Source organism: Rhineura floridana, chromosome 7 (assembly GCF_030035675.1).
Source record: "Rhineura floridana isolate rRhiFlo1 chromosome 7, rRhiFlo1.hap2, whole genome shotgun sequence".
NCBI classification, from domain to species: Eukaryota; Metazoa; Chordata; class Lepidosauria; order Squamata; family Rhineuridae; genus Rhineura; species Rhineura floridana.
This window is the reverse complement of record NC_084486.1, coordinates 65179924-65193022: the sequence shown is the minus strand read 5'-3', so window position 1 is coordinate 65193022 and position 13099 is coordinate 65179924. Positions and strand designations below refer to the sequence as shown.

The 13099-nt window shown below is 44.8% G+C and overlaps 1 protein-coding gene across 10 annotated transcripts in view; it reads left to right on the top strand.

The window, feature by feature from the left end:
* The window catches only part of TACC2 (transforming acidic coiled-coil containing protein 2), a 262416-nt gene that overhangs the window by 30379 nt on the left and 218938 nt on the right, over nt 1-13099 (top strand). For 4 of the 10 annotated variants that reach the window (XM_061635778.1, XM_061635780.1, XM_061635779.1 and 1 more), the window contains one exon: nt 2640-2718. The exons of the other annotated variants lie outside the window; for them this stretch is intronic. In XM_061635778.1, coding sequence (XP_061491762.1) covers nt 2686-2718 — 33 coding nt within the window. In that variant the 5' untranslated portion in view covers nt 2640-2685. The remainder of the gene's footprint in view (nt 1-2639; nt 2719-13099) is intronic. 10 annotated transcript variants of the gene reach the window in all.

The window sequence follows — 13099 nt, the reverse complement described above, 5'->3', positions numbered from 1 at the left end:
TCACCATAAGTCTTAATTGCCTTGAAGGTATATAACAACAACCCAATTCTTCTGATGTAAATTGTTTTAACTGATTTTACTACTGTATTCATTATATTGTTGTAACCCGCACTGGGACTTTGTGGAATTGTGGCCCAACATCATCTGGAGGGTACAGGTTCCTCATCTTTGGCACCCACTGGTGAAGGGTGGGTAATACATTTAAGTCATCATCATCATTATCATCATTACGATGATGATGGTGGTGGTCGGGTAAGAATCCTGTAAATATCTTAATGCATGGGTGGATGTACCTATGGAGTGCTTAGAAACCTCAGGAGTTCCAGTAAAACTCAGGTGACCCTTGCCATTTGTTATCAGCAACAGAGTCCAGCAAGAACTGTGAGGTTGGCAGTGGTGTGTACGGGGTTGGCGGGGTGTGTGGAAATAGCACCAACCTGACCTGAGTTCTTACTGGGAGGAATGGTGGGATAGAAATAAACAAATAAATAAAACATTTTGCTGCTTCAAGCAGATGCAGTTGGCTTCTCTCTCCCTGCTAGGGCTAACACTTTAGAAAGTCTTGCTGTTCCATTCAGACACCCATTCCTGCCCTCATCTATTTTTTATGTATTTATTATGATTAAATGTATATTCTACCCTTCCTCCCAAAGGGAGCCCAGGGCAGCATCTATCTCTGCTTATGATGCTGCCTGAAACTATTCTGCATGTTAGGGCTGGCTCTGCAGGGGGAATGAATAAGCTAAAGCTCCAAAGCTCTGATTTGGCATGAGGCTTCCTATATTTATTTATTTATTTATTGTATTTGTATACCGCCTCATAGCCAAAGCTCTCTGGGCAGTTTACAGCAACTAAAAACATCCAAAACAAGCATACAAATTTAAAACGCATATTTTAAAAACAATTTAAAACACAATTTAAAAATTTAAAACAATTTAAAAAACACATGCTAAAATGCCTAGGAGAAGAGGAAAGTCTTGACCTGGCGCTGAAAAGATAACAGTGATGGTGCCAGGCGCACTTCATCAGAGAGATCATTCCATAATTTGGGGGCCACCACTGAGAAGGCCCTCTCCCTTGTTGCCACCCTCCGAGCTTCCCTCGGAGTAGGCACCTGGAGGAGGGCCTTAGATGTTGAGAGTAGTGTATGGGTGGGTTCGTATCAGGAGAGGCGTTCCATCAGGTATTGTGGTCCCAAGCCGTGTAAGGCTTTATAGGTTAAAACCAGTACCTTGAATTGACCTTGGAAACATACAGGCAGCCAATGCAAGCGGGTCAGAATCGGTTTTATATGTTTGGACTGTCTGGTCCCTGTTACCAATCTGGCCACTGCATTTTGCACAAGCTGCAGTTTCTGAACCGTCTTCAAAGGCAGCCCCACATAGAGTGCATTGCAGTAATCTAACTTGGAGGTTACCAGACCATGGACAACTGAAGCCAGGTTATCCCTGTCCAGATAGGGGCGTAGCTGGGCCACCAACCGAACTTGGTAGAAGGCCCTCTGTGCCACCAAGGCTACCTGAGCCTCAAGTGACAGAGATGGTTCTAGGAGAACCCCCAAGCTATGAACCTGCTCCTTCAGGGGGAGTGCAACATCCGGTCAGAAGAACCACCCACTAGCAGCATCTCAGTCTTGTCTGGATTAAGCCTCAGTTTATTAGCCCTCATCCAGTCCATTGTCGCAGCCAGGCACCGGTTCAGCACATTGACAGCCTCACCAGAAGACGATGAAAAGGAGAAATAGAGCTGCATGTCATCAGCATACTGATGGCAACGCACTCCAAAGCTCCGGATGACCACACCCAACGGTTTCATGTAGATGTTGAACAGCATGGGGGACAGAACTGACCCCTGCAGAACCCCATACTGGAGAATCCAGGGTGCTGAGCAATGTTCCCCAAGCACCACCTTCTGGAGCTGACCTGCCAAGTAGGAGTGGAACCACTGCAATGGAGTCCCTCCCACTCCCAACTCAGCCAGTCTCCCCAGAAGGATACCTTGGTTGATGGTATCGAAAGCCGCTGAAAGATCAAGAAGAATCAACAGAGTCACACTCCCCCTGTCTCTCTCCTGACAGAGGTCATCATACAGGGCGACCAAGGCTGTTTCCGTGCCAAAACCAGGCCTGAAACCCGACTGAAATGGATCCAGATAATCGGTCTTATCCAAGAGTGTCTGGAGCTGGCCTGCCACCACTCATTCCATGACCTTGCCCAGGAATGGAACATTTGCTACTGGCCTATAGTTATTAACATTATCTGGGTCCAGGGAGGGCCTCTTCAGGAGTGGTCTCACTACCGCCTCTTTCAGGCTGCCAGGGACCACCTCCTCTCGCAGAGAGGCATTAATCACTTCCCTGGCCCAGCCAGCTGTTCCATCCCTGCTAGCTTTTATTAGCCAAGAAGGGCAAGGATCCAGCACAAAAGTGGTTGCACAAACCTGTCCAAGCACCTTGCCAACGTCCTCAAGCTGTATTTAATGTAACCTTGCCACAAAGACTATATTTGCAGGGCGCACTGCTAGCCTTGGGAATTTTTTTTTAAATTGGGAACAGCTCAGGGAGGTGTATGGGGGGAGGCTGTCTTCCTGAAAATAGTTTTTCCACAGTGGTTACAAAGATGACATTTCATTTCTTTCAGCTGGCTTTCTTAATGTGACGGGCGATCTTGAGTCCTTCACATCAAAATGGGCAATGAAAGCAGCAGCCCAGAAAATCAGGTGAGTGGGATGCTACTTTCAAGATAACAGTTTTCTCTATAGCACTACTGAATGTTCAAAAGTTCAAGTTTTGGATTAGTATTGGGTTGAGGCCAGTGCTCTTCATGTCTTTCCGGTCCTGCTTTTCTGGGGGGAGGGGGGATATTGGCCTTTGCAGGAGATGATTCCAGCAACAAACATCATCCACCAAGGCCAGGTATAGTAAAGGCAATCCATCAATTGGATTATATGTGATCATCATCGCATGGAAATTAGATACTGATTTTGCCAGGCTACTTTCAATGGGCTGAGTTGTGCTGTGCACAGGGACAGAAGGGGTGAGGAAGGGAAGAGGAGCCAAGACTGGTACAGAAGGCTAGAGAAAAAACAAGCAAGAGCTTGGGGATATACTAAAATGAATGGCAGAGAATGGCAATGGGGATGCATTGGTACCTTCTGAATGGCTGGTAAAATATAGAATAATGCTTAGAAGCTGTGTAGCGCAGAAGGAAGCTACAAGCAAGTAGTATTAGTAATACAAAATGTTTTTGCTAAGGTGAATTGGGCAGATTACTCAGATGAGAGCTGTTTGCTTTCCTCTCATCCAGTCTGACATGTGTGGCTTGACAAGACACTCTTGTATTTGCTTGTCACTTATTGCAAACATTATGCATCATTGTATGATGTTTACAATCTATACTGTTCTATCTCTCTTCTTCCTTTGATAAAAAGGAGAAAGACAGTGTCTAGGCTTGTGGGGTGGGTCTGGGGGGGGGGACTGTGACGTCCTTCCCTGGCACCACCTGTGAAGCTCTCACTTGTGGCTACCAGCAGTCAGGAACGTCAGGTTTTCTTCTTACCCTTTACAGCTCTAGCACAGATTTCAACAAATCCCCCTGCTAGGCCTTACTGCCCCACACTCTGTATCTCTTATAACTTTTAGACTGTGTCTTAGTCCCTGCCAGGCTATCTCAATACCTTGTGTCTATGGATATAGGTAATTCCCCAACCCCCCTGCAGCCTCTTGCACTGAAGCATACAGCCCTGGGTTTCTCTGTGAGACTGGATACACTTTCCTTCGATCCGCCGCTGCCACCATTCGATACAAACTGTTCAGCCTTGGTTACTTTGCTATTCCCCCTGGTATGTGTTTCCCAGCTGAAGGAATCAGGCTTATGTTTAACCAAGAAATATATTTATTAAGAATTAGAAATAACAAGATTACTTAATTACTTTGTTGACAAGCTTATGGTTTCATCTATATTCTGTTATGTACTTGACTTCTTACTAGTTGCCTCAGAACTCCGACTCACTCTCAACAACAACACCAAACACCATCCACCTCCTCAATTCACCTTACAATTCACCTCCACACACTACTAAACACCACCCAGATTCAATTGTCATTCTTTCATTTATACTCCCAGCCATTCAAACGCTCAGCCAATCATCCAGCATTCTACTGCTCATGTACTCCCCCCTCCTTTGTCACTCCACTTACCATATGTCTTCTATATAACCAGCACTTATATAGGGCATCACAGGGACCCCAGCACAGGGGGGAGTAATCTTTTTCAGAATGAAGGCCACATGCTCTAGGACAGAACATTTTGAGGGCCACATGCCAGATGTGGGTGGAACTAGAGACAAAAGTGGGCAGATCAATGGATGTGACTCTTATCTTTGTACAGTAGGTTATATTTAAGCTATGCAAAATCCAGATATTTTTACACACACACACCACTCTCCATCCTCTATCTAGGCAAGCATTCCTGTTAGGCAAAAACACTTGAGAAGGACAAAGAACAGGGCCATTGAGGGGTGAGTCCTGGGGAGGGTGTGGCCTAGTTACAGTTCCAAGGGCCAGACAGAGAGGCCAGGAGGACCTAATTTGGCCCACAGTCCTGAGATACCTGACCTTTGCTATAGCAGATGCACAGACTGCGCTGCCCCTGAGGATTTCCAATTAGAGCTAAGATTGTCAACAAGCTAGAATTTTACAGGTCCATCCGCTTTTACTCCTTTTGTTGGTTGACATAATTTGAGAATACATAGCCCAGGTGAGGATCCAGATAAATTTGATGTGCAAGACATTGTAGTGGCTACTGCCACACTAGGTGTTCAGTCTAGAGTCATCATGCCTTGTTCACATACATTTTTAGAGGGGGTCCATTTGTAATCTTCCCATGTTTTCCCAGTACTTCTTCCCTTTTTCAAGAGGCATAGTTTTGACATGCACAGTTGCATACTGGGAAAGTGAACTCAGAACTCAGCACACACTCACTGTAATGTTTATTATTTATTTGTTTGTTAAATATATATCCCACCTTTACATCAAACACTGTTCAAGGCAGCTAGGAGCAATGGGTGCCAGTTTAGAATCCTGTTAAAAAAATTAATCACCCTTTTAATTACCACTAACATGTTTTTCTGGGTATATTTTTAAAACTTTTTTTTAATTAGCAAAAACTGCTTAAATGGAAGAATGCTATAACATTATCATGCTAATTTTAAAAAATAGAAAGAAAAAACCCTTTCTCATTACTGCCTTTTGACACTGTGTTTTTTCCCTAATGAAACATATCCAGACTGCACTTCTGATCCAAAACTGCACATGCTCCATTGCCTCCTTACGCTGTGGCTCATACTAAGGCTTCAGACATACTAGTTGAATGAATGAATTAATTAATCATTTGTTAAGGTCTCAGCACACTGAAGCCAGCACAACCACAAGTGTCTCTCTACCCCAACTCCTCTGCCTTCCCACTTACATGAGAAAAGCAACTGAGGCTGTGAACACACTAGTCGCCTACAGTGAAACGGTTCCTTGGCCACACCTGGAGGGGGAACAGGTTGATCTGCCGATCAGTTGTGAAATCTCTTTGAAGTTGAATTAAAAAAAACCACTTAAGCTTGGGAATGGGAGGCATTGTTTTACAGTGGTTCCGTTCCTATCTCTCAGGCAGGTACCAACGGGTGGCATTAGGGGGATGAGGTTTCAGACCCTTGGCCTCTTAATTGTGGAGTGCCACAGGGTTCTATCCTCTTCCCCATGCTATTCAACATCTATGTGAAGCCGCTGGGTGCCATCATCAGGAGTTTTGGGCTGCAGTGTCACCAGTATGTGGATGACACTCAGCTCTATCTCTCATTTAAGTCCTCACCAGAGTTGGCTGTGAACACCATATCCAAGTGCCTGGAGTCCGTAAGTGGATGGATGGGCGAGAACAGACTGAAGCTGAACCCTGACAAGACCAAGGTGTTGCTCGTGGGTGACAAAAGAAGGTTGGGAGATATCGACTTGGTGCTTAATGGGGTGAGATTACCCCTGAAGGACCAGGTCCGCAGCCTAGGGGTCATTCTTGACTCCCAGCTGTCCACGGAGGCTCAGGTTTCGGCAGTGAGCCGGGCAGCTTGGTATCAATTGCATCTGATACGGAGGCTGTGACCCTACCTTCCTGTGCATCTGCTCCCACAAGTGATACATGCCCTGGTCTCCTCTCGCTTAGACTACTGTAATGCGCTCTATGTGGGGTTACCCTTGAAAATGGTCCGGAAATTGCAGCTGGTACAGAATGCGGCGGCACGTTTGATCACACATTGTCGCCGCCGGGATCATATCACCCCAGTGTTAAGAGATCTGCACTGGTTACCAGTTGTTTACTGGGCCCAATTCAAGGTGTTGGTCTTGACCTTTAAAACCCTATACGGTTTCGCCCCAGTTTATCTGAATGAACGCTTCCAGCATCATCAATTAGGCCGCCTAACAAGATCAGCCACACAGGACCTTCTCTCGGTCCCACCAGTCAAAACAGCTAGGCTGGTGCAGACCAGAGAGAGGGCATTTTCGGTTGTGGCCCCCACTCTCTGGAATTCTCTTCCTTTGGATCTCCTCCCTGATGGGTTTTCGCTGAGCCTTAAAGACCTGGCTATTCAGGCAGGCCTACAGAATCCTCGGGGTGGATGAGTTTTTATAATGTATTAATTGATGTTTTAGACTACCTTGTGCTTTTTTGATTGTATACTGTATTTTATTATGTTTGCTGTAAGTCGCCTAGAGTGTCCGTTAATTCGGACATATAGGCGACTAACAAATAAAATTTATTATTATTATTATTATTATTATTATTATTATTATTATTATTATTATTATTATTATTATTATTATTATTATACCACTAGGTTTTACAGTAAAAAGGGCCAGGGTTTGACTAGTGTCACATGCTCCCTTTTTCAGAGGAGAGAGATGGAGATGCACTGGAACCAACAGAACAGTGAATGTGTTTTACTCTGATAGCCAACCATCTTACAGGGACAGCATAATGGGTTGTGTGATTATTGGCCTCTCAGCTACCAATGCACTAGGAATCTAGGCATTTCAAAACGAAGCCTAAACTTTCCCTTTCAGCCAAATAACTGTGATCAAGTTGAATGAGAGGCACAGGAGACCAGATTTTTATGACCTGCCTGGAAGCTTTCTGGGCATTCATGAAACATTCTCTTCATAACGTAAGATATCTCTCTGAGTATTATCTGGAACATATTGCCCTTTAGATTCTGTTTTTAAAATAAAAATAAAAATAAACATTTGTTCTTTCTTTCTCTCTCTGAACTCTGCACATGACCAGAGTTTCCACCTTATGCTGAATATGCAGCTCTTTACCTTGACCTTTGATAGTTAAGGTATTTTGTTCTGCAGGACCCACCTCTTTTGCTGAATTTGCTGTTCTGTTTGGAATGGTGTTACGTGTTTTTACAATTGTAATGAATTTTAGCTGTCGTAATCATATTTTCTAAAACTGTAACCTGCCCTGGGATCTTATGTTGAAGGGTGGGTAAGAATCTTATAAGTAAATAAATAGATAAAATCTACTAAATATGCAGTTGGATGATCCATCCAACACAAAGCTATTTCTGTGGGCAAGTTGTCCCTTGCTGATTGGAGCAAACTGCATGTGACCTTACTACACAAACGACAAACTAGATATGACCTTAACTGCATACTTCTACCTTTGAGTGCAAGATTTTCCCCACAAATTTCCAGTATGGTGCCCCCAATCCAGATTGGGCCTTCCACACCTGCAATTTGTATTGCATTAATTTCAGTTTGTTCCCATGGCCTCTTTCCTACCCTGGGATTATATAGGATGAAGGGGGGGGGGGTTAGAAACAGAATAATAATCCAAATTGCCCTCCCCCAGCCCACACACATCTATTAGTCACAAAAAAGCAACATTCACATAATTGCTAATTGTGTAAGTAGTAGTGTCACATCTTGCTTGGCCTTTAACCTGAAGTGGTACCTCACAGATGCGGGTTTACCACCTGTGTATCAACTAGGACTGTGGTTTACTAATATTCTTAAGTTTCTAGAAATATGCCCTGTGCTTTCAGAGTCCTGACAGCTGTGTATAAATTAGAATACAGCAATGAGTTTTTTATTGGAAGTGAATGCTATTACATAAACCACTCTCCAGTTCCAACAATAGCTGACACTGGCTGTAACAAAAGTGTCTAAAATGATGTATCAGTGCCACACCCCCAGTTTCTGGAAGACAACAAAGAGGTAAAACTGCATAGTTCTTTATAAACATTTTGCCTGCAAGGCTGCTGATACAGAGTGTTGAAATTTTCTCGTGGAATAAAGTGCTGGAAGGCAGGCAGTAAGGGAGGGAAACACAGAGGCTTAAGGCAAGTATGCTACATGGGGTGGGAGGAGAGACCCTTGAGGAAGGTCAGTGAAAGAATGGACTTTGAACTGTGCAAACATTCTGGCTCTAACAACTAGAAGCTTTTCTTAGGTCTTCAGTTTCTGAGACTTTAGAACAGGGGTGGAAAACCTCAGGCCCAGAGGCCAAATGTGGCCCTCTATCTGGCTCTTGGGACGCTCTCTCCCAAGGCCACATCGTCTCCCTCAAGGCCGCATCCCTCACCTGCCTGGCTTCATATCCTTCTTCAGCACTGTTCTTCAACCTTGGGTCCCCAGATGTTGTTGGACTACAACTCGCAGCATCCTTGACCATTGGCTAAACTGGCTGGGGTTGGTGGGAGTTGTAGTCTGACAACATCTGGGGACCCAAGGCTGAAGAACAGTGTCCTTGAGTGTTTTTGCCTGGCTGGAATGCGTTCTTGAACTCTGATAATGCCTCTTGCTTGCCTGGACGGAGGACAGAGAGGGATTTGTGAGGGTGTGTAAAAACTAGACTACTGTACAGAGATAAAACTTTCATTCATTGTTCCAGCCACTTTTGCCTCTGGTGCTGCCCACCACTGACATGTGGTCGCCAGAAGATTGCACCGCAGAGAATGGGGATCTTGGGCCAAAAAAGTTCCCTACCCCCTGCTTTAGAAGAAATCAGTTACATATTTCTCAGCTGCAGAGACCTAGTTCAAGTTTTTAGGATACTGGCAGTGCTTGTAGGTCTAAAACCGTTCACCCCTGTGCTTGTTCCAAGCCCGTAGTCGAGGGGAGGGGTAAGCATATTCCACCCCCTGAATTCTTTTTATAATAAATAAATAAATATTATAGAAAAATGTTTCTGACCCCCCTACTTTTGTGGTTCCCCCCACCCCAAATCTTTAGGCTGGCTGCAACCCTGGCTTGTTCCATGTCCTGTCGTGTTGATTTCCTATTTACAAACAAGCAGATCATTGCAGTCTGTTCCATAAACCTCCCCTATTCTCTTCCACAAAGGCAAATGATCCAATAAGCCTACTATGCATCTGTTGAGAAAAGGGTAGGGGGGCTATGAATTGTCCAAAGGTTGTGAAAAGTGACAAGATTGCTCTCAAGAAGGAAATCATTATTCATACAGCCTTTGTCCCAACTGCACCAAATTAGCAGCTATGAGTAATGTGCAGCATTGGGTCAGTACCGTAGCCAGCCTTCTGTCATGGTCCTGTCAGAGGACTCATCAGACGAGGATGACTCGGGAGTAACAGCAGCAGACCCAGAAGGAGAAATGGAGGAAACTCCTGAAAACCCAGCGAGGTGCATTGAGCTCTTATTTTATTTATTATCATTATTTTTACCCCGCCCTTTTTCCAAAACTGGAACTCACGGCGGCTTCCAGATAAAAGCACACATATAATTAAAAACATACAAAAGTCTAGATTAAAATCAAATTAAACTATTTACAGTATTAAAACCATTCATACATACAGTTAAAATAATTCAAACTCAGTTTAAAATAATACAGTTAGGCAACAGCAATGCAGCACCCTTCAAGACCTGTCCTTAACAGCTTTCAGTTCCAAAGGCTCGTTGAAATAAAAAAGTCTTTGCTTGCTGACAGAAGGACTGCAAAGAGGGGGCCATTCTTGCTTCCCTAGGAAGGGAATTCCAAAGCCTCGGGGCAGCCACTGAAAAGGCCCTATCTCACGTCCCCACTAGTCGTGCTTGTGAGGACGTAGGTATTGAGAGAAGGGCCTCTCCTGAGGATCTCAGGGCCTGGGCAGGCTCATATAGGGAGATACGGTCTGACAGATAGCCTGGACCTAAGCCATATAGGGCTTTATAGGTCATCACCAGCACTTTGAATTGTGTCCAGAAACAGAGTGGCAACCAGTGGAGCTTTTGTAACAGGGGAGTCATATGGTCCCTGTAACCAGCCCCAGTTAACATTCTGGCTGCAGCACGTCGCACCAACTGAAGTTTCCGAACAGTCTTCAGAGGCAGCCCCACGTAGAGCGCGTTACAGTAATCTAAACAGGATGTAACTAAGGCATGTGTCACCGTGGCCAGATCAGACGGCTCAAGGAACGGGCGCAGTTGGCGCACTAATCTTAATTGTGCAAAAGCACTCCTGGCCACCGCAGAAACCTGGGCCTCCAAATTTAAAGCTGAATCCAAGAGCACACCCAAACTGCGAACCTGTGTCTTCAGGGGGAGTGTAACTCCATCCAGCACAGGCTGAATCTCTATTCTCTGATTTGCCTTTCGACTGACCAAGTGCACCTCTGTCTTGTCTGGATTAAGCTTCAATTTGTTCGCCCTCATCCAGTCTACCAATGATTACAGACACCGGTTTAAAACCAAGACAGCTTCTTTGGAGTTAGGTGGAAAGGAGAAGTAGAGTTGGGTGTCATCAGCATACTGATGGCACCGAACCCCAAACCCCCGGACAACCTCTCCCAGTGGTTTCATGTAGATGTTAAATAGCATGGGGGACAAAACTGAGCCCTGAGGGACCCCATAGGCCAACGGCCAAGGAGTCGAACAGGAATCCCCCAGCACCACTTTCTGGGTTCGTCCCTCCAGGAAGGAACGGAGCCACTGTAAAACAGTGCCCCCAAGTCCCATCCCAGCAAGGCGGCCCAGAAGGATACCATGGTCAATGGTATCGAAAGCCGCTGAGAGGTCCAGCAGAACCAACAGGGACATGCTCCCCCTGTCCAGTTCTCTGCGTAGGTCGTCCACCAAGGCGACCAAAGCTGTCTCCATCCCATAACCAGGCCTGAAACCAGACTGAAATGGATCTAGATACTCCATTTCATCCAGGAATCCCTGGAGCTGGGAGGCCACCACACACTCTGTTACCTTGCCCAAAAATGGGATATTGGACACTGGCTGATAATTATCCATTATGGAGGGATCCAGGGAGGGCTTTTTCAACAAAGGCCTTACAACTGCCTCCTTTAGGCACACTGGAACTCTGCCTTGTTGTAAGGAGGCATTGATCACTCCCTTCACCCACTCAGCCAGTCCCTCTCTGGCGCATTTAATGAGCCAGGAAGGGCAGGGGTCTAGAAGACATGTGGTGGCTCTCACCTCTGTCCAAGTTGGGGAGTCATTAGTGCAGCTTGTCATAGCAAATCTCATAGTTTAACTGTATGAAAAAGGACTTCATTTTATTTATTCATCACATATGTAGCCTTCCCTTCCTTTCAGAAGAAGCCCAGGGCAGCAAACAAACAACAAAACACTAAAAACATCTATTAAAAGTCTTAACAACCATTATTTAAAAAAATGTTCTCCCCGTCTTGACTCTCCAAGCATTCAGCTTCATTGGATAACCCCTGGGGTGCTAGTATCCTGTAGTTTGGTATGGAAACAGTAACTGTGTGAGAGGTAAATTACAGTTCCCAGCATTCTTGAGGGGAAATCATGTGCTTTAAAGGTATGGTGCGTATGCACTATACAGGGAGTGTGTACAAGTTGGGAGGATCAGGGTTGGGAGAAAATTGCCTAAAGGGATGGACTGCAGAGAGGAGCGGGTGGGTGAGTTCATTTTGCTTCCCTCTTCCCCCACCCATTCTTACATGTGGACAGGGGCAGATAGATATATAAAATGCACATGATTAAACCAACATGTCTAGTTTGGCCCTAAGAAAACAATTCTGTGCACATGTGGCAAAATATCCCATTGAACTGGGAGGCTCTTCTCAATAATCATGCTTGGACTCATATTGCACATGCCTTATTGCTTAGAGGGGGAAATGATAGACTTTCAGCCAAAATCAAGTTAAAGGGGCAGATTAACACTCCAACACCATACCTTCCTATTCAAAAGTAAGCCCTGTTAAGTTTTGTGTGATTTACTCTCAGGGAAGTGTGCATAGGATTGCAGCCCAAATAGGGAAACTGATCAGCCACAATAAAAATCAAGCTCTGTAATCCAGGAGCCATTTCAGATCTGTTGGGTTTAGTCTGTCTTCTTGGCTGCCACAAACAAGGACAATTAAATCTTTTTGTTTTTATTTTCTGGACTGTTTCCTACACAATTACTTTTCACTTCCTAAATTGCACATGTGTATAATATTTGGCAGAAAAGCTGTGTGGCCTGCTCTGGACAGCCTTTAACAGCTAGCATGTGTTCATCCTCCCTGCTCGGCTACTTTGGCAGTTGTTTCTGAAATCTGATTCCTGACGCCATGGGGATGACCTTTGGTCCACTTCCCAGCATTCACCTGCAGTCAGATCAGTCCCTCCTAAGCTACTTGTGGAAGAAGTGGTTGACTTGGAACTGAGTGCACTGATGATTGTAACAGACAAAGGTTTCAGGTCTCATAAGCTTGTGCCAGACAGGTTACTCACTTGTGTACATGTGTATGTGCATATAGATATCAGAGAAATTCAATGGGAGATGTAATGACAATAAAAGGTAAGAAGAACAGCTTTATTGTCTGCCTTGCTAAGATTTATTCCAGCAATCCTTCTCCCTGTAAACACAGAGTTATTAGGAATGGAAACTTTGCATAACTCCTCAAAGTTGACTTTCAGCCAGAACTCAGAACTATGGCATGTTGCAACAACTGCCTTAAAAGGCTGTGTGTTAATGAGGAAAGTACCACAGGAAGAAGTGTGTGTGTACGTGTGTGTGTTTAGGAACTAGACTCACTTGAGCCAATGAAGAATATTTGTTAATATTCCCACCCACTCTTCAGGCTTTCTAAGTACAAT